The sequence below is a fragment of the Gossypium hirsutum genome, chromosome D05, assembly GCF_007990345.1.
Source record: "Gossypium hirsutum isolate 1008001.06 chromosome D05, Gossypium_hirsutum_v2.1, whole genome shotgun sequence".
NCBI classification, from domain to species: domain Eukaryota; kingdom Viridiplantae; phylum Streptophyta; class Magnoliopsida; order Malvales; family Malvaceae; genus Gossypium; species Gossypium hirsutum.
This window is the reverse complement of record NC_053441.1, coordinates 2,609,475-2,631,188: the sequence shown is the minus strand read 5'-3', so window position 1 is coordinate 2,631,188 and position 21,714 is coordinate 2,609,475. Positions and strand designations below refer to the sequence as shown.

At 31.8% G+C, this 21,714-nt stretch overlaps 3 protein-coding genes across 3 annotated transcripts; 1 reads left to right on the top strand and 2 right to left on the bottom strand.

Annotated features, from left to right (window-relative positions):
- Nucleotides 1-2,209: 2,209 nt before the first annotated feature.
- Nucleotides 2,210-3,772, bottom strand: LOC107907149 (transcription factor MYBS3). Its single transcript, XM_016834398.2, has 3 exons — nucleotides 3,084-3,772; nucleotides 2,765-2,961; nucleotides 2,210-2,660 (listed from the first exon to the last, which is right to left on the bottom strand). Exons 1-3 carry the CDS (start codon nucleotides 3,397-3,399, stop codon nucleotides 2,406-2,408), a joined length of 768 nt encoding a protein of 255 aa, XP_016689887.1. The 5' UTR covers nucleotides 3,400-3,772; the 3' UTR covers nucleotides 2,210-2,405.
- Nucleotides 3,773-6,623: 2,851 nt separating this feature from the next.
- LOC107902832 (uncharacterized mitochondrial protein AtMg00860-like) lies at nucleotides 6,624-7,645 on the top strand. The gene is made up of 2 exons (XM_016828946.1): nucleotides 6,624-6,696; nucleotides 7,212-7,645. The coding sequence occupies exons 1-2, from the start codon at nucleotides 6,624-6,626 to the stop codon at nucleotides 7,643-7,645; spliced, it is 507 nt and encodes a 168-aa protein (XP_016684435.1).
- A 10,786-nt stretch (nucleotides 7,646-18,431) lies between these two features.
- LOC107907150 (mitochondrial carrier protein CoAc2) lies at nucleotides 18,432-21,538 on the bottom strand. Its single transcript, XM_016834399.2, has 7 exons — nucleotides 20,624-21,538; nucleotides 20,108-20,193; nucleotides 19,812-20,019; nucleotides 19,558-19,684; nucleotides 19,276-19,460; nucleotides 19,069-19,191; nucleotides 18,432-18,998 (listed from the first exon to the last, which is right to left on the bottom strand). Exons 1-7 carry the CDS (start codon nucleotides 20,753-20,755, stop codon nucleotides 18,861-18,863), a joined length of 999 nt encoding a protein of 332 aa, XP_016689888.1. The 5' UTR covers nucleotides 20,756-21,538; the 3' UTR covers nucleotides 18,432-18,860.
- Nucleotides 21,539-21,714: the final 176 nt, after the last annotated feature.

Sequence of the window (21,714 nt, the reverse complement as noted above, 5' to 3'; positions counted from 1 at the left end):
TCCAATTTTATTTATAATTATTAATACCATTAATATTAGGTTTCCACTTTTCAGATAACAGAACTTAACACCTCATTGATGTTACAGATAGTAAATAAAAACATGTCTGTTTGTTGAAAGGTCACTGTCTTAAAAATTTATATAATAATTACGAAAAATGAATTTCATATGAATTTTTCAATTTTGGACAAACCAATCCATCTTATTCATACAGACACAGACGTACACTAGTGTTTTGAGTGGATCTTACTCCCCTCTTTTAGGGTTAATTCATAAGATATCCTTAAATTATAATTAATCCCCCAAATTTACAATATTTTAATTAAATTTACATAGCTTAGGATTATCTAAGAGTTGAACCTCTTGTTTAATGATCCATTTAAAATATTAAATAAACTGAAAATTAATATTTCCATGATTTGAGTTTTTTAAGCATATTAGAAATTTTTTTCAATAAAAAAGTGTGGAAAATGATAAATAGGTTGTGAAGTTTTTTCAATTCTTTTTTAACATCATCTTTAAATATTTTAATTTTAAAATTTTAAAAAATACATTTATCAAACAATCTAATTATATTTTCTACTTAATTTAAAAAACATACTAAACCGATTATATAGCTTAAATTTAATATTTAATATTTTAATTTATGAAACAACAGCTAAGTGAGGATAACTATTTTACTACATTATGGTAATAAAATAAACAGTGATTTGGAATTATATTATTAACCAAAATTTTACGAACCGAATATGGTACGTCCCCTTCCACTGCAATACTAATCATTATATTATTCCAATTGTCACGTACACTTATATATTCGATACCCAATTTGGAATTTATTAATATTTTAATACAAAACAAAATATTTTGGTAACAAAATTCAATGCCGGTACTGTTATTGTAGATCATTGGAAGCATGTGGTGGACAAGCTTCATTTCCTTATCTTCATAAAAAAGGGTGGAGTCCAAATTTGCCTTGAATCGAAGGTGTGCCAATTTCCTAGTCACACAATCTCTTTCTTTGTATATATATAAACATTGTATAGATTTTGTTGGAGTCATTTCAAGTGATGATAATGCATGCATGTATGTACCGCCACCAATTCAATGTACATGAATATAAAATTCCAAGATATTAAAAAAAATACTTGGTAGGTTGAATTAAGAAAAACACTATAAAAAGGTAAATATATTCATTGAACTTTCAAAAGATTAAAATTATGACTTTCAGAAAAGAAAAAGTCAGCAGTCAAAATTTCATTTTCCTTTCCCAATTTGTAAGTTGGGTTTCTTTGGGTCTATCTTTTACTAATTATTGGTAATTCCAGATTAATGTTTTTTTCTTTATAGGTGAAATTTCAATCTATGATGAAGCCAATATAGCAAATGGTCCCAGATCATTACCTGCTGGGACAAGATATACGTTGTCTTTTCTTATGTATTTATCCACCAATGTCAGTTATGTTATGTGCCACAAATACACCTTTCTTGAAAAAGTGCAGCCTATTTATTAACATTTGTTCATAAATTTGTAAAAGACCAGAAGAAGGATCTGGGTCAGCAGCTGTTTAGAAAAAAAACACACAAGTTACAAATCTTTCCTGTCAAAGCAGAGGCCTGGTATTAAATGTAGATTTTTCAATTAAAAGTTTAATAACATGGGTTTTCCTCGTTTTAATTTGGTCAATTTTGATAAAGCCCACATGCTGGGATTCCATTAATTTTCAAAAAAGAGAGGTTTATCTTCCATGATGATCAATCAGTTTGGTTCTTTTCCACAACTGTCGTTGTTTACACAGCTAGCACCAAAAAATGAAGCGATAAAGTTGTCACCATTGCCAATCATAGATTGAACATAAAGGTAGTTTGATTTGGCCAATTTAACATGCATTGAAAAAGAAAGAAAAAAAGAAGAAGAAGAAGGAAATTCTGGGTTTTTCGATGAGGAACTGATGAAGATGGTGACTTAATTTAATTTTTATATATCAGTATGATGCTATTTCCCATACTAAAAACCGTGGGAAAATTAGGCTTAGGCCCATAGGAATAACTGATTATATATAATCGCCAGCAATAATGGACAAATTAATGAATTAAGCCGAGCTTCTACTAATAATAATATTACCGCCCTGTTATAACATGCATCACCTCTAGACAAAAGTCAGAGAATACCTTGATTATCCAAAAGAAGAAAAAAAAAACCATAATGTATCGCCACAAAACTGGTTGTCTAAATTGGATAATATTAAAGGAATAATAATTGATCATTTTGAGAAAATATTTACTAATATGGAAATTTACCATAAATAATGCTACTAGTCACTAGTATTAGGTGGCTTCATTTTAATCAGTCTGAACATGAACTACATGGTTACTCATTTCAGTTTTGTTCTTAGCAGAAGGTGTCAAGTAACGCTAATAGATCTGATAAGGAGGGTTGTCGGGGATGACTTATTGTTTTTTTCTAAACCCGGTCTTGGGGCGGCAAGTTTGAGCTCCAAATCGGGCACCAGATTTGAAGACATGGATTCTGCTGTTGCATTTGATGTTTTTGTCTGAGAATCAATGCATCCGTACTGCAACTTATCGAACATGAGATGATGATGATGCTGGGAGTTAGAGGTATTAACATGAGGTGCAACCATGCTACTGCTTCTAACCTGTCATGTTCATGGGATGTCTCTGGTTAGATTTTTAATTAGGATGTAAACTGAAGGACCATAACTATGGATATGATAATTATATAATTATATATTGTATATACCATGTCAAACAAGCTGGAACGGCGCTTCTTTTTGTTGAGAGTTGACTGTCGAAGAAAATACTTTTGAGCATGGCTTGCAACTTGGGTTGGAGTTCTTGTAGTCACGAAGTTTTTAGAGATGCCTCTCCAGTCTCCTTTCCCTAGCTTCTCCAACCCTACTAAAAATACTCGATGTTCCTGCTCTGTCCATGGAACTCCTGACCAATCCAAACAATTCTGGTTATTTATTTTTCTAAGGAAAAACAATCTTACCAAACACAACCTGATATGAATAGTATGGTTCTATTTTAATGAGTTTGTTTGATAAAAAGAAACAAACCTTTCTTTCTTTCATGAGATGGGGTCATGAGACCATCAGATAGATAACCAATATTGGAAGTAGTTTTATCAGAAAGTTCATCCATGGAGATTCTAGGAGAAGACAAAGAAGATGAAGGAGAGGGGGATGAAGGAGAGGCTGAAGACGATAAGCAATCCATGCTAATACTCTTCTTCAGACTGTCTGATGATGATGAAGAGATGCCAAGTTGAACACCGAAAAGCCTAAGTCCTCCCACAACACTAGACCCTCTAAAAGTGGTGCAGGTCCTTGAATTATGGCCTATGTTTCCACAATGTGAGCATTTCCTGCCCATTTCTGTCCAGACAAAGCTCAAACAAACCAAGCACACCCAAAAATAACAACCTCAAACAGACACAGAGATCAGAGACAGGAAAAAAAAAGGAAAAACAGAAAGAGAGAGAGAGAGAGAGAGAGAAGAAGAAGAATTAAATAAGAGATATGTTGGGAGGTATATATGATGATGGAGTAGGTGTGGGGTTTATGAAAATGGAGGCATACCTAGAGAAGGTGATTGGATGGACATAGTTTATTGTTGGATTTTTTTTTTCCTACTTGGGGTTCCAAACAAATGAAAAATACAATACCACACTTCTCCTAATAGATTTCTTCTGTTTTTTATATTATCTCATGCTCCGCATCTTTTCTTTTCCTTTTTTTTCATCCATGGACAATGTAGCAAGCATGATATATACATATATGCGGTAATGTTTTTTGAAAATTAAATCAGAATATGTTGAGATTCGCATTCAAGATAACAAAATAAATAAATCAAAATTGAACTTCCGGCTTAGCTTAATAATAGTTCATATACAATTTTTTACAAACATATATATAGATAGGGGTAAATAAAAAAACAAAATTTGGGATGAGATTAAGTTAATTTGTAATTTCGTCATTGTATTGATTTGTATCCAAAAGAATTAACTTGAAATTCTTGTATCCAAAAGAATTAACTTGAAATTCTAACATCTCGGAACTATTATTTTATCATATATTAATTTAGGATTTTATGTATTTTGAGGTCTAAAGCTGTAATTCTTCATTTTAAGGGGTCATGCCTTGCCCTTGTCTACTCCTCTTCACTGATAACCATAGGTATTCTCTTCCATTTTATGATCTAAATCTAATCTTATTTGAGTCGAGAGTGATATTTAGGTCAATATTAAATTAAATAATTTATATACATCGATACACATACATATACATATAATTTCTCTCTAATTGCTGACTCTAACAAAATACATAGTGTGTGTTCATTCCTATAAACTAACAAAACATGAAGACAATAATGAAAAGAAATACGAGAGAAAGAAAGGGGAAGACGAAGGTCCTCCAATAGTTTGGAGGTGTGGACTTGAGAAAGAAAGGGATAAGAAATATCTTAGAAAATCAGGTGTTTCAAACTTTGAACCAACATAAATTAATAAGGAATTTCAATGATAAATAAAACCCTTGCTGCCAACAGAGTATGATAATTAAACGAATTAATAAATATATGTGGTATTTGTTTCTCTCGCATAAAAAATAAATAATTTATATGCTTAATGTTATTGTGAATTAATTCTAAAAATAAAAAATTGTCAATGTCAATTCGACTATTTTTTTATTATCAAACATTTTTCATTTATTTCATTATAATGAAAAATTAGAATTATGAAACAATATTTGACTTTTGTAAAAAGAAAGAAAATAAAAGGACATTTTTGTAACAACCCAAATTTTTAGTGGTGCCGGAAACAGTAGTTCGAGACCACTAAATTCAACAAGTGAGCTCGTAAATTTTATTATATACTATTTATGAGTCGATTGTGAATTTAGGAAGGCTTATGAATTATAGTGAATTATGCTTTAGAAATATTTGTTAGATTAATTAGTTTTGAAAACAAGGTATTGTGACCTTGATTTTATAAACTGAGCTCTAAATTTTTTTTATAAATATTTACGGAGTCTCATTAAGATATTATTAAAGTTTCGTTAGAAAATTTTAACGTTTCGATAGTTAATTAATTAAAAATAACTAAATTAAAAAGAGTGCAAAACTTGCTAAAGTGATTAAATAGCATAAATGGTAAATAAGGGAGGACTAAAAGGGAAATTAGATACCCAAGGAATGGCTGAGGCGGTATAAGCAGAAAAAATCTTGGAATTAAGTGATTTAAGGGCAAAATTGTAAATTTGATAAAATTAAGCTTAAATAAAAAGAAATCTAAAGATTTCTAGGCAATTCTTCTTCAATTCTCAGTCAAAAATAGCCATTAGAGAGCTTCTTAAGCTGTTTTTTTTTTATATTTTTACTTCATGTAAGTTTAATTCTTACTTTTCTCGAAATTTTTATATTTTTGAGACTTTTAAAATTAGGTCCAACTATCTAATTCATTAGTTTTTGATTCTATGGGTAATTTTGAAAGTTACCATTGATGAGTGCTGGATTTTTATGATGAATAAACATGGATTTGAAGTTATAATTTTGTTATATGAAGATTTTATCAAGTAATTTCAATAGAAATTTATTTTAGGACCAAATTCTGAAAAAGATTAAATCTTAGGGTTTGTTATTAAAGTCTGTTTATTAAGGGCTGTGTAATAGCTTATAATATTTAGATAAAGTATTAATTGAGAAAATTTATCTCATTTGATAAGTTAGTTGGTGAGGGACTGAATTGAAAAATTGTAAAAATTGGGGTAATTATGTAATTTAGAAATTTGAGGGGTATAAATTGTGAAGTGGATTGAAATTGAAATATATGCTAATGAATGAAACATTTTACATTCTAGATCAAGAGCTCGTAGATCAACGAGAAAAAGGAAAATTAGTCGAGTAGTCTCTAAATTATTACCAATTTTACAATCCAACCCAAGTAAGTTCATATGGTTAAACTTTCATGATTATGTGTTAATTTAGGAATGGTGTAATATATTTATTTATATTTTTTTTGTTGAAGTTAAGATTATTATAAAAGTATGAAAATTGAATTGAATGTTTAAAATGAGTAGAACGTAGGATTGAGTATGATCGTTCCGTGGAAAAGAATGAGTAGATCATGGTTCCGTGGAAAAGAATCTTTAAAATTTAGTGTGTCGAAATTGTCCACTGAAAGTAAAAGGCTGTGAATTCCATGTTGATTTGATGTTGCTACCTTTTCAGGAATTTGATGTTATTTTGGGAATGGATTGGTTGGTAAAGCATGATGCTATAGTAAATTGTAGAGAAAAATGGATTGATCTGAAATATCAGACAGGTGAAATGATTACTGTTAAGTTTGAGAATCCAAAAGAAATTATTAGAATTATTTAAGCTTTTTCAGCTCAGAAACTAATGCAGAAAGGTAATAAGGCATTTTTAGCTTATATTCTTGATACCCAGGATTCTAAATCGAAGCTAGAACAGTTACTAATTGTTAATGAGTTTGTTAATGTGTTTCCTGAGGAGTTGTCGAGTTTACCACCTGATCGTGAAGTTGAATTATAATTGATGTAATTTCGGGAACAGTTCCTATATCTATAACACCATACCGTATGGCATCAGCTGAGTTAAAGGAATTAAAGACACAGTTGCAAGAGTTATTGGACAAAGGGTTCATCAGACCGAGTATGTCTCCTTGGGGTGCACCTGTCTTATTTGTGAAAAATAAATATGGTTCTTTGAGACTGTGTATAGACTATGGACAGTTGAACAAGGCCACAATTAAAAATAAATATATTTTGCCTCATATTGACGATTTGTTTGACCAGCTGAAAGGTGTTGTAGTATTTTCGAAGATAGATCTCAGATCCGGGTATTATCAGTTGAAGGTTAAAGAGTGTGATGTGCTGAAGAGTGCTTTCAGAACTCGGTATGGTCACTATGAGTTTTTGGTAATGCCATTTGGTTTGACCAATGCTCTTGCTACTTTTATGGATCTAATGAATCAAATTTTTCAACCTTACTTGGATAGATTTGTGGTTGTGTTTATTGATGATATACTGATCTATTCCAAGACAAAATCCGAGCATGTACAACACTTGAGAACTTGCAGATTTTGAGAGAAAAACAATTGTATGCAAAGTTTAATAAATGTGAATTCTGGCTTCATGAGGTCAGATTTCTGGGTCATATTGTATCAGCCGAAGGGATTCGAGTGGACCCAAGTAAAGTATTTGCAGTGGTGAATTGGAAAACTCCAAAGAATATAACAGAAGTGCGAAGTTTTCTGAGTTTAGTAGGATATTACCGCCGATTTGTCAAGAACTTTTCAATGATTGCTTCACCGATGACTCGATTACGACAGAAAAATGTACAATTTGTTTGGTCTGATGAGTGTCAACAGAGTTTTGATCAGTTGAAGAAAATGCTAACAGGAGCTCCGATCTTGACTCAGCCAGAATCGAGTGTACCGTATGTTGTTTACAATGATGTGTCTTTAAATGGATTGGGTTGTGTACTGATACAGTCGGGAAAAGTAGTGACCTATGCTTCTCGGCAGTTAAAACTGCATGAGAAGAATTATCCTACACATGATCTTGAGTTGGCTACAATTGTGTTTACTTTGAAAATCTAGAGACACTATTTATACGCCGAGAAATATTATGTGTTTACAGATCTCAAAAGTTTGAAATAATTGATGACTCAGAAAGAGTTGAATTTGAGATAGAGACGGTGGTTAGAGATACTAAAACATTATGACCTGGTTATTGACTACCACTCGGGAAAGGCTAATGTGGTTGCAGATGCACTTAGTCGAAAGTCATCATTGTTTGCACTTCGAGCGATGAATGCTCATTTGTCTCTTAATAAAGACGGTTCTATATTAGCAGAATTGAGAACGAAACCTATGTTCCTTCAATGAATTCGGGAGTTGTAAGATAATGATCCAAAATTGGTGTTGAAACGACAAATGGTTCGGGACAAGTTGAGTTCAGAGTATACCATTGATGATAATGGTATGTTGCGTTATCGTAATAGAATTTGTGTTCCGAATAATTCAGATTTGAAAAATGACATTCTTTCTAAAGCTCACAGTAGCATGTATTTCATTCATCCGAGTAGTACACAAATGTATTGTGATTTGAAAAGAATGTATTGGTGGCCGGGCATGAAACGAGAGATTTGTGAGTTTGTGGCAAAGTGTCTGATTTGTCAACAAGTCAAAGCAGAACATCATGTACCAACATGTTTGTTATAACCTGTCATGATTCTTGAGTTGAAATGGGAGCATGTCACAATGGATTTTGTACTTGGATTACATGTGACTCCGAGAAAGAAAGATTCAATCTGGGTGATTGTTGATAAATTGACTAAATCGACACATTTTATCCCGGTCAGAACAGACTTTTCGCTTGAAAAGTTAGCGGAATTGTATATATCAGATATTGTGAAGTTACATAGGGTTCCCACATCCATTATTTCAGATTGGGATCTGAGGTTTACATCGAGATTTTAGAGTAAATTGCAAGAAGCTCTAGGTACAAAGCTAAATTTCAGCACTACGTTTCACCCTCAGACTGACGGGCAGCCAGAACGAGTGATTCAGATTTTGGAATACATGTTGAGGTGTTGCATACTCGAGTTTGGAGATAGTTGGGAAAGGTATTTACCGTTAGCTGAATTTGCATATAACAACAGTTATCAATCCACATAAAAACGACACCATTTGAAGCTCTTTATGGAAGAAAATGTAAGACTCCGCTGTATTGGTCTGAATTGAGTGAATCCAAGCTAGTAGGAGTTGACTTAATCCGAGAAATTGAAAATAAATTTCAAATCACCCGGGATAGTTTGAAGACTGTTTCTAACCGTCAGAAGTCATATGTAGATTTGAAAAGAAGAGAAATGGAATTTGATGTGGGTGGTCGAGTATTCTTAAAAGTTTCACTGTGGAATAAAGTATTGCGGTTTGGTAGAAAAGGGAAACTGAGCCCAAGATTTATCGGACCGTATGAGATTGTTGAAAGAATTGGCCCTGTGGCTTATCGGTTAGCTTTGCCTCTGGAACTTGAGAAAATTCATAACATGTTTCACGTATCGATGTTGAGACGGTACAAATCAGATCCTTCACATGTGATTCCTCATAGTAAAATTGAGCTACAACCGGATATGACGTACTCGAAAGAACTGATAAAGTTTTGGCTCGAGAGGTTAAAGAAATACGGAATAAACAAGTACCATTAGTTAAAGAATTATGGCACTGTCATGGTTCGGAGGAGGCTACTTGGGAAACAGAAGAATCGATGAGATCACAGTATCCGAACTTATTCTCAGGTAACAAATTTCCAGGACGAAATTTCCTAAAGGGGGAGAGTTGTAACAACCTAAATTTTCAGTGGTGTCGGAAATAGTGGTTCAAGACTACTAAATCTGACAAGTGAGCTCGTAAATTTTATTATATACTGTTTATGAGTCGATTGTGAATTTAGGAAGGCTTATGAATTAGTGAATTATACTTTAGAAATATTTGTTAGAATAATTGGTTTTGAAAACGAGGTATCGAGACCTCAATTTTATAAACCAAGTTGTAAATATTTTTATAAATATTTATGGAGTGTCATTAAGGTATTATTAAAGTTTTGTTAGAAAATTTTATCGTTTCAATAATTAATTAATTAAAAAGGACTAAATTGAAAATGGTGCAAAACTTGCTAACTAATTAAATAGCATAAATGGTAAATAAGGGAGGACTAAAAGGGCAATTAGACACCCAAGGAATGGCTGAGGCGGCATAAGCAGAAAAAATCTTGGAATTAGGTGATTTAAGGGCAAAATTGTAAATTTGGTAAAATTAAGCTTAAATAAAAAGAAATCTAAAGATTTCTAAGTAATTCTTCTTCAATTCTCAGCCAAAAACAGCCATTAGAGAGCTTCTTAAGCTGATTTTTATATTTTTACTTCATGTAAGTTTAACTCTTACTTTTCTCTTGAAATTTTTATGCTTTTGTGACTTTTACAATTAGGTCCAACTATCTAATTCATTAGTTTTTGATTCTATGGGTAATTTTGAAAGTTACCATTGATGAGTGCTAGATTTTTATTATGAATTAACATATATCTGAAAATTTAATTTTGTTATATGAAGATTTTATCAAGTTATTTCAATAGAAATTGATTTTAGGACCAAATTGTGAAAAAGATTAAATCTTAGGGTTTGGTATTAAAGTATATTTATTAAGGGCTGTTTAATAGCTTATAATATTTAGATAAAATGTTAATTGAGAAAAATTATCTCATTTGATAAGTTAATTGGTGAGAGACTAAATTGCAAAAATTCTAAAAGTTGGGGTAATTGTGTAATTTAGAAATTTGAGAGGTATAAATTGTGAAGGGGAATGAAATTGATATATATGCTAATGAATGAAAAATTTTACATTCTAGATCAAGAGCTCGTAGATCAACGAGAAAAAGGGAAATTAGTCGAGTAGTCTCTAAACTATTACCAATTTTACAATCCAACCCAAGTAAGTTCATATGGTTAAACTTTCATGATTATGTGTTAATTTAGGAATGGTATAATATATATTTTTTTATATTTTGTTGTTGAAATTAAGATTATTGTAAAAGTATGAAAATTGAATTGAATGTTTAAAATGAGTAGAACGCAGGATTAAGTACGATCGTTCCGTGGAAAAGAATGAGTAGACAATGGTTGGACCATGGCAATGTTTAAATGTAAGACCATAGTTGAGCTATGGCATTTTAATGAAAAGACCATAACTGAGTTATGACACCTTGAACGTAAGACTATGGTTGGACTATGGCAGTATAGATACATGTGTAAGACCATAGCTGGGCTATGGCATTTTAATGATAAGACCATAACTGGGTTATGACACTACAAATGTAAATCATGGCAGGGCCATGACAATGCATGTGTAAGACCATAGTTGGACTATGGCACAAAAAGAACGATGTACTCATATCCGTAAGCCGTTCTTTGATTCAGTAAAAAATAGTAAGAGACTTATGTGATTGAATTGAAAGATTTATAGATTATTATTGATATTAACCTGAAGGAAGTGTGTTTATTGATTATATTGTATTTGACAGGGAAAAATGTATGATTTATTTACAATTTAATTTATTATATTATATTAAGTTCGATAAGATCAATGTTTAATCTATTGAACTTACTAAGCTTCATTAAACTTACTCGTATTGTTTAATGTTCTTGTAGATTAACGTGTAGTTGGAAGATCGGATCAACACATCAAGCTACACTATCCAGTTTATTCCGGTAGTTTTTGCAATGTAAATTTTGGTTTATATGGCATGTATAGGGTTGGTTTGACAATGAAATAGTTTGAATTGTGGTTGTGAATATTAAATGTTTGTATGCATGTAATTAGTAGTAGAATTTGATAAATCAATTATATGAGTTAAATAGGTAGGTAAAAGTAAAAGAAATATTTGTGATGTTAATCATATTGAGAACATGTTTTAGCTTGTGTTGATTGCTTGATTGGGATATATTGGTGTATGTGAATGTTGAGTGCAGGTTAATGTCAAAATGGGTGAGAAAAGTGGCCTTAAAATGACCTATTTTCGTCCACACGGGCAGAGACACGGACATGTGTCCCCTGCTTCTAAGAAAATTTTTAAAATTTTGGGAAAAATTCCTTGAGTACCCGGTTTAATCCCGATTCACTTCTAAAGTGAATATTGGGCCTCTAAAGTCCATCTAAGGGACAATATGAGTGTTATATTATTGATTCTTAATATGTGTAACAAAGGTTGAGAAATGTTCGTATTTAATTTGTAAAGTTCAGTAATGCTCTGTAACCCTGTTCTGGTAACGAATAAGGGTTAGGGGTGTTACAATTTTTTTATTTATAAATTAAATAAATATAAGGGTTAAATATAAACTTTTTACTTGAACATGTCCACTTCTCCCAGATTGGCACTTATAGTTTTTTTTGTCTCAAATTGATACCCAGACTTTTTTTTCTTCAACTACATTAGTACCCGAGTCTAATGCCGTTACTTTTTTGCTGACGTGGCAATGTTGGCCACTTGTGCACCGCCACGTGTCGTGTCCTCTTTGGCCCTCTTTTTCTTTTTATTTTCTTTCTCATTTCCCCTCTTTTCTTTTCTTCTTTTTCTTTTTCCTACTATAACTCCTTGCTTCTACACAGTTGGCCACCATTCGACCTCCTCCAGTGAGCTCTCCTACCAACAACGATCGTTGTCCGACCTTCTTTATTTGATTAGGTGAATAGAAGGCACCAAAATGGTGAAAGAGAGAGATAAAAAAAATATACAAATGGAAAGAGTGTATAATGTTGGAAGTGTGGGATATGAAGAAAGGGGAATTGACATTGTAAAATCAGATAGAGCTAAACTCTCCTTTCAATAGTTCACTATCTAGAACCAGAGATTATCAAGCTTTCTCCTATACTTTACCATGTCTGACAAGAATAACATAAAAAAAAAGCTCAGAAAACAACAGAAATATTGCAATTATGGGTAACTCAAGAGACTGACCAAAAATGAAAATAAAATTTTCTATGATTAAAAATTATCCAGTTCAACTATGAGACACAAGGGAAATTATGGGGGGAAAGAGTATTAGTTGCACAACCAACAAAAACAATGAAAAATACCCAATTCCCAATTTGAAGTGGGGCAAACATATGTACCTATTCAATATTTAGATGAAGTGGAGAGAAATAGAGAGAGAAAATAAAAGCTTTCATTTTCTTTTGGCGAATATGTATGCATTATGCAATGTGAAAATTTTCACTTTCTCCCCCCTTTTTCATTCCGATTTTTACCTGTTTGCAATCCCCATAGAATATTTATTTGTATCTCTATTTTGGTGGAATATCAAGAAAAAAAAAAGAACACAACAAAGAAGCAAAGAAGAAGAAGAAGAAAGGTGAAAGAGACGACCTTTGGTGTCGTTTAACCCATTTCTCAAAACCTTATACCTTTAAATTTTCTTGCTTTTTCTTCTTATTTAGATTCGTTCTTTTTTTTCTTATTCACCAACACCTTTCATTTCCCCCTTAAAACTCAAATCCTAAGATCTCCAAGCAAGCTTCAGTTTCAGCACAACGTTAGTCTCATTAATAGTATTAACAGACAAAAGTAGATAAAAGAAGGTCAGACGGTGGTCGTCGTTGGTTGGAGAGTTCACCGGAGGAGGTTGGCCGGTGTCTAAGGTAGGAAAAAGAAAAAGAAGAAAAGAAAATGGGGAAATGAGAAAGAAAATAAAAATAAAAAGATGGACAAAGAGGGTACGCACGAGGCGGCACACGAGTGGCTAGCGCTACCACATTAGCAAAAAACTAACGACATTAGTGATGCAATTTCTCGAACCTGAATAGAACCTCAAAAATAAATCGATGAGACCCGTATTCGATAGTAAGAGAAATTCACAATTATTTTAAGGATTGTCTTGATTTAGGAACAAATGGGTGGAAACCTTGACCTGAAGTACTTGCAGGATAATGAACCAAAGTTATATTGAACCTAATTCACTTTACTTGCAAAGTTACTCAAACCTTGGAATAGTGAACTAGAATAGGATTTGGGCTCGACCCAATTTGAACAAGATTGTCTTGGGCTTGATCCAGAGTCCACGCATCAACCCATTAAGAGCCTCCTTGAATTATTTTGCTCGGGTCCTTGTAATTGGTCCAATTGGCATTTGCAAAGGATCGAGCAATGCTTTGGACGTTCCATGCATGGTTGGACCATGATGATTAGGCCCATTAACATCATTCATCAGCCCATCAAAATTTGACTTAGTGTTTGATCTCGGAATCACATCAATTAGACTTGGGTATCAATATAGTGGACGAAAAAAAAGTTCGAGTACCAATCTGGGAGAAGTGGACAAGTTCAAGTACCAATTTTATATTTAACCCTAAATATAAAAAAAACCAAAACTTTGAAATAAAAATGAATTACTGGATATATATTTTTTATTTCTCATAAAATAATTTCATTTAACAAAAATCTTTTGAGACAAATCTCAAAAATATACATGAACTGCAATTTTATATATGAACTTTAAATTTAGTGCAATTATACACATGAAACTTTGATTGTAATTTAATGTATAGATAAAATTTTAATTTTGGTCCAACTATACTCATTTAAAGAAAAATATTGTTAGGCCCGAAAATATCAAGAGAGGAGTGGATTGGTATTATAAAATTTTCTACAAACTTCTATAAATAAATAAAAAATGGAAGAAAAGCTTGGACAATTCGATTTATAGTGGTTTGGCCCCAACTGACTACCTCCACTACATTAGTATACCTCAACCAAGGATTTCTCAATTCCCTAATTTTTATGACTTAATTAAAACCCTCTAGCTTTTATGGCTAAGTTGAAAACCTTTTACAATCTACTTAAGATTTTATACCACAAAAACCTTAAATATGCACTTCACAACAAAGAGAAGATTAGCAAACTAACAATGAACCTCTAGTTGGTGTGTGTTTGCAAATTGAAACTCTAAATACAAAGATGGAAATGTATTACAGTAAGCTCTTGATGAATCTATGTACAAGAGAAAAATGAAGCAAATAAAGAATTGAAGACTTTTCTCTTGATCTCTATGATTGGATGTTCATCTCTTGTATCTTAAGTGCTCCTTATTGTATATAGAACAAGGGAAAATTTTGTGATTGTTTATAGTTGTTGGAAGCATTGCAGATAGACTTGTATCGATACAACTCACAAGATGTATGGGTAGAAGTGGACTTTTAGCGGTAGAAGTCCCCTTAAGTATTGGTAGAAGTATGGAGGAATGCTTGGGGTTCTTTCTAACTTGTTTCTATCGGTAGAACTTTCTCCAAGTATCGATACAACTTCCTAGACTTGTATAAATGAATTTAAAACACTTAATAACATTTTGGATTGACTCAAAAATATTAGATAAATTAAAACACATTTAAAATCATAGAGATCAAGAGGAAAGTCTTTGAAATGCTTTGAAAATGTTTAATGAGATTTTCGATAATTATTTTCACCAAATGACTTAGGAAATATAAATATGAATTTATTTTAAATATTAGATAAATATAAATATTTATGTATGCAATATATAAACATAAAATGATGCTAAATCAATAATTGTGCTAATAATTTATGAGAATTGGATCAAATCAAAATTTCATATGTGAAATTGTATATTAAACTAAATTTCATTTATATTTTTGAAATTTATCTCAAATATTTTAATATATAATTTTTAAAATTCGTTATTTATTGAAAAAGGATATAAATTCACATTCTTTTTTCAAATAGTTGAAATAATTGATTAGCAAAATTCAAACCTTTCCCATTTGTCGTTTACTTGGGGACTTACCTGACGTGCTTACTGGGCGGCTAATAAATTAACTATTCCATTTATTATATTAAAAGAAACTCTAACCTAATTCTTCTTCTTACTTTAAAAAACTATGGTTCAAAGAAATTGATGGCAGACAAATCAATAAATAAATTAGTAATAATAATAAAAAAACAAATATCAAACTGTTTGACAACTCACAATATATCTTTTCCAATTTTCTAGGCACGGTTTACATATTATATCAATTGAGTTTTAACCATTAATAAAAATTTTAAAGATAATTTTTAAAATTAAAAACTAAAAAAAGAAAAGAAGAGAGAGTGAAGAATCGTTTTTATGAATTCTTTAAAAATAAAATAAAATAAAAACCCAAGATTTTTAAATTCACTTTTACAATATTCATTTTTTAAAATTTTAAATTTAAATTATGTCACGGAGGTCTCATTCAATGGTTAAATTAACGATTTTAATAACAGAATGACCTTATTGATATAAAATCTATAATTTAGAGATGTAAAATGAGAAATGCATTCTTTAATAAAACTTAATATTTAGAAAAGGAGGAGTAATGATATAATTAGGACGCGGTAGAAGAGAGTGTATGTTGTTGAGACTTGAATTGAAATTTATTAGGTTGTATTGGACAGATAAGTGGCGCTGAAGCTGAATATTTGGAAGTGAAACAATAGAATATTCCCCCCCAAACCAAAATTTGAGGTTTTGATGTTGTTTTAGGTATTAAATACATTAATTATACGTTGGATGTAGATTCTTAAAATCAAATTTCAGGGTGGAACTGTCTTTAATCACAATCCAAATATACCTAATAATAAATGTGTTAGTTTATAGCTATCTTAGCCTACTTGCATTTCTCCTTTACCAAATCAACTTACAATAATCAAACCAATCTCTATCACAACATCATCTTTTCTTCTTTTATTTATTATTACACTAAAAGTCGATTTTTTTTTATTGTGTTGTTAAAAGTCGTTGATATTTGAGTTTCATCATACACAAAATATCATGTGTATATTCTCCTTTAGATTATTTTGTATTCTAATTTGGGTTCGCTTGTTATATTTTATATTGAGTTAATTTTAATTTTTGATAATTAAACATGTATTGTGCTTGTCGTTATCACTTATAATAATGTCTTTTTATAACCTTTGTCTTAGCTTTTAATGTGTTTTTAATTTTGAAGTCTTCTAATTAAATCTATCCATAAATCGAATGAAATTACAACTTTCTCAAATCAATTTTTATCCTAACATAATTTGAATATGATAAATAAATCTATTTTGTATTTCTACATATAAAAGAATCATTGCATGTCTCATAATGTATTAAAGTTTTTGGATGTTGATAAGATGCTCCCAATCATCCAATTGCTAAGAAAAGGTATATATATGTCAATATTTCATGGATTTGATTGCTTAAAAATCATAATCAACTTGCAAATGGAATCTCCAAATCCGCCTTTGTTTTCCCATTTTGGACTAACTCATCATAAATAAATATATAAATTGCTAAGATAGAAACTTATTTAATTACCAAAAATAAATTCAAACAAATTGTGATGGTTTAAAGAAAAAAAAAAGGAAGAAAATGAAGTAGTAATTAGAAAGTGGGAAAAAAATGCAATAATTGCAGTGACATAGGCACCACAAATGTTGCTTTCAATTGAAGGACATGAAGCACTAGCTAATAACATAGGATGCATGCACTTTGCTTCTTTTATCACTTACTTCCAATACTTGACAATAATAATCTAAAGAAACTAAAGAAGGGTGAGATTACATCATACATCATATATAATCTAAATTCTAAAATCAAGAACTGCAGGCCATTGTTGAATGTCTAATGTGCAAACCACTTTCATGTCTTTGTTTCTTCAAATAATTTAATGTCACTGATTTTGAAGCATTGGGTTTTCATTTACGTGAAGAAAAATGCCATCTTCATGTAATTTTTACATTTCAATAATTCATTTATAAATTTTAGCATATTCGTTTCTTTTTTCCTCTTTCGGATTATATTTAAAATGGTTTAGTGTAAATGAAGGAACAGTAGTATAAAAGAGACAGTAGTAGGGCAGCAAATGATAAGTAGCTCTTTAAAGGGAAAAAGGAGGAAGAAAGTGGGTTGCACTTGTATGCCTGAAAAAAAGAAAAACACCAACTTGAAAATTTTTAAAGAAATTTGATTATCGAATTTCTTCCATTTTTTTAAAATTAATTTAATAAGTAATTTGATTTTTTGAGTTCAATTCAATTTTAATTTTATAATTTGAAATAACTTTATTGATTTCCTGTTAATTTCAAAAATGGATAAAACTAAAAAGTCAAAACAATTTTCAAAATATTTATATAACAAACTTTCAAATTTTGTAAACAAATATAAAAAAATCAAAGAAATAAAAATGTTATATTTATATATATTATTTTTTAAAAATTAAAATAATAAATTTGAGATCTTAAATAAGTAAATTAGCAAATCAAGTTTATCACACTAAATTATTTGACTCAATTTTCATTTTCAGTTGATTCGATTTAAAAAAATTCAAATTGAATTAATAAGATAAAATATCACTTATCAACTCGACTAACTCGAAATTCTTTCATTCGATTTATTTCATTAAACGCCACCTCTATTCGATATATTTCATTAAATGCCACCTCTATCATGCAGGATGCTATTATTGGCTTTATTTCAACCAATGAAAAACGGCTTGCCATGGAAACCATGACTGGGTTTTTTTTTTTTTTTCCAAAAAGGACCATGTTTGCATTGATTTTCTTTGAACGTATGATTTCAACAATTAATCCAGAAACCAAAGGTATGCGTTCGATTTCAATAAGTATGCATGAACAGATCAGCATCAACTATAAATACGCATCTACCCTGAAATGGTCATTTTTAAGTTTATATATATATATGCGTGTGTGTGAGAATACAAATATCAAATAGGATTAAATAAATCCGAATAACAAACATCTTCAATAAACCAACATGGTTATTTTAGCAGTCAAAAAAGGCAACACAAAAGGATAAAACTAACAAATATGTTATTAAATGAGATTAAACTAATAGCAATTTCACTTTGACTAACGTATATAATATCAGAAAAATATTAGATCAAACATCTATGAAGCAAACCAGAGCCTCTTGGACAGGTTCTCATGCAAGTACATGCAACAAGCTATAATACAAAGCTCCAAAACCCAACACCGGGAACCTAAAAGATAAGTTGACCCGCATCCATTCCGAATCGATTTCAAATATATGAATAAAATTCGAGTCTCTTGGCATGAAAACTTATCTGTAAGCTGCTCTAAGGCTAACATACAGCTTAAAAGAATGGAATGTACAACTTAGATGGCCTGACTTGATATCCATATTATAACATAAGAGCTTTAAAGGTGAAGTGAAGCTCCTTCATGGCCACTCGAACAATCAATGAGACAGATATTACTTATTATTATGACCGAAGAGGTGATGTTCGGGTATTTCTTTTATTTGTTACCACTTCTATCACAGCTTCATCATGGGATGGAACTCTCAGGCTTGATTTCATGATGTCGTAAACTGTAAAACCAATTGCCACAGATGGTACAACCTGGAGAAAACATACAGAGATTAGTTTAACAAGAAATGATAGATAAAAATGCATGACATTCTTTTCATACCTTCAGGTAGTTGATGCTCAGCCCTGAAAACAATTGCTTCCAGCCTTGACTTTTAGCAATCATAATAAGTGTTTCCATTGTTCCTTTCAACTCAGGACTATTAGATGCCAATACCCTTTGGACCTAACAACACAATTCTCATTCATTACATTAAAATTCCTGGTTTGATCACTTTTCCTTTGATGGATTTGAGTCCAAGTAAAATACCTGCATTTGCCTCCTCACGACATCAAGAGGATATGTGAAAGTTTGGCCCAACAGACCAGCTACAGATCCACATACTAGATTCACCATTATGTTTTTCCTCTGCTCATGAGGGACTTGACGCTTCATCTCTTCATAGAAGTAAAACTTCAAACCAGCATACGGGAAGATTCCGTAAAGCGATGGAGCTGAAAATTATCCTCACATATGAATAAGAAAACCCCATGATAATGTAACCACCAACACACAAGTTAACCGCAGCATGATTAGTTTTGAAATCCATACCGACACCCCGATAGAGACCTCTGAGCCCTGACACTTTGTAAGTCTTGGAAAAACAATCAAGAATTCCTCTGTAAACTTGTTCTCTGTTAACGACTCCCACGACATTAATCTCTGGTGGACCAACAACCTGCTCTAGCAAATGCAACTTGGTCAGACAAACAGAAAATCTCAGAAAGAAGGAGCCAAGCTGAGTGAGTGTCGACACTGACTGCCCCCGAACCTCCTCGGAGCCTCTAGATTATTTCGCTATTTACCTGATAAGCTAATTTAGTCCGAACCAAATCGAGAGGATAAGTAAAAAGCACAGCAGTTCCTCCAGCAAATGATCCAGCAACAAAATCAAGTGCAGGGCCTCTTCCAATGTCAGGAAATCGCTTGATGATCCATCTACGGTATTGTTCGTAAGCCATATAGTGAAGTGCTGCATAGGGAACAATTCGAGCGATACTAGCACCGTTTCCTCTATAGTCATCTCATAAACTTAGTAAGCAATTAAAGATATATTTCGGGGAAATCCTTAAGTAAAAAAGCTAATGAATTGGATATCCACCTGTAGAAACCCTTGATGCCTTCTGTTTTAGCAATCTTTTCGAAGGATCCAAAGAAGCCTATGCTGCGAAATTCTGCTTTTCTAGTCTGGAACAGAACAACGAATTATAAGTTCATCTGCAAATGCACGGTGAATATCCAAATGTTGCAGTCCCCTGGAAGTTGGCGGCACAATACTGAAATCTACATTCTTACTTTAATAAATTACATATCACTTTGTTATTCCTAGAATGAAGAAGGCTATCAAAATATCAAAATTAAATAATCTCAAAGCCAACATTGTTTTTAGCAACAAAACTTCATTGCATTGACAAAACCAACAAGTTATTGTAAGCTCGAAAATCAATTATGGATGCCAATTCATATAAGAAAGAAAACAAAAAACCAAATAAAAAAACAGCAAAGAAGAACCAAAGAGTCCAACAAGTACAATCGCGGCTAAGAGCAAATAGTTACACAAAGTAAATCAAGAAGCAATAAATCGAGCACAAACTGTGAAGCATCGAAAAAGGAATACCTGAAACAAAATCTTGACACGCTCAAGTGGAGCAACAGCGGTCTTTGCAAGGCCACCGGCAACACCTCCAGCAACCAATTCCTTTGCAAACAAAGGCATGGACTCTATGATCCCATCAAAGAACAAACCCATATCTCTTTCTCCTCACTTGTTTGCCATTTTAAGCAGATAGAGTGAAAAAAGAGTGATATTTTTCGTAAAAGAAGATGGTTAGTTATTAAAAGAACAGCATGGGTGGGAAAGGAAAAGACAGAAGAAAAGGGAAAAACTATCTGATGGGGGTCAGTACTGAGTTGAGTTTTATATGTTGTGAGACAACCGTCATTTCAGAGCCTCAGATTCAGAGGAGCACATGTAATGGCTCCTTCGGTTTGGTGTGGTTTGGTACAGTATAAATTAGATTCCAGTTGTGCGAAGGGAAGGGAAGGGAAGGTAATTGACTAACGAGTTTTGTGGACCTGCTGATATTTAATTCCGGAATTATACTGGCTCTTTTATAGTCAATCTTGGCTGTTGGTTTTTTCTTTTTAAATTGGTTCCAACTTGTTTGGTGGCCACTGGCCATTGGTGAGTGACTGTGGAATGAAATGCGCCTATTCTCCTGATACCTTTTCTGTTTCTTTTAATATCAATGAAAGCAGCTGAAATAATTCATGCAGTCGTTTTTAAAGACCCGACGGCTGCGACCTATACTTTGTATTCTCAAATTACGATATTTTCTTGAAAATGATAAAAAAAAACTAAAATGCCTCTTTCTCTTCTTATTTGTAATAATAATAATAAATACAGAAGTAGGATTGCAAGTTTCTATAGAGATGAAGAGGGAAGGATGAATTCTATGAAAACCATGTATATATAGTCCATGATATTTCCCAAATTGATTCTTTATAATCTTTAACATGTCATCTAACAACATTATTAGAATTCAGGAATAATGATAAACGACTGAATCAGAACAGATTCTTATAGAATATGTCTGCCTGATCTAATAATTTTATGCAAACTAAGGTTCTCAGTTATCCACCAATATACCTTAAGCCTGGAAGGTGATTTCCAAACATTGATCCGATATGAAATGAGACAAGAATAAG

Excerpts from the sequence above, each read along its gene's own strand:
- LOC107907149 (XM_016834398.2), bottom strand. The coding sequence starts at position 3,399 with ATGGGCAGGAAATGCTCACATTGTGGAAACATAGGCCATAATTCAAGG. Across the intron at positions 2,962-3,083 it reads ATCTCATGAAAGAAAGAAAG|GAGTTCCATGGACAGAGCAG; the intron begins GTTTGTTTCTTT and ends TGGATTGGTCAG. Across the intron at positions 2,661-2,764 it reads GTTCCAGCTTGTTTGACATG|GTTAGAAGCAGTAGCATGGT; the intron begins GTATATACAATA and ends TGAACATGACAG.
- LOC107902832 (XM_016828946.1), top strand. The coding sequence starts at position 6,624 with ATGGCATCAGCTGAGTTAAAGGAATTAAAGACACAGTTGCAAGAGTTA. Across the intron at positions 6,697-7,211 it reads CAAAGGGTTCATCAGACCGA|CCGAAGGGATTCGAGTGGAC; the intron begins GTATGTCTCCTT and ends ATATTGTATCAG.
- LOC107907150 (XM_016834399.2), bottom strand. The coding sequence starts at position 20,755 with ATGGGTTTGTTCTTTGATGGGATCATAGAGTCCATGCCTTTGTTTGCA. Across the intron at positions 19,685-19,811 it reads GGACTAAATTAGCTTATCAG|GTTGTTGGTCCACCAGAGAT; the intron begins GTAAATAGCGAA and ends TTGCTAGAGCAG. Across the intron at positions 19,192-19,275 it reads TCGTGAGGAGGCAAATGCAG|GTCCAAAGGGTATTGGCATC; the intron begins GTATTTTACTTG and ends TTGTGTTGTTAG.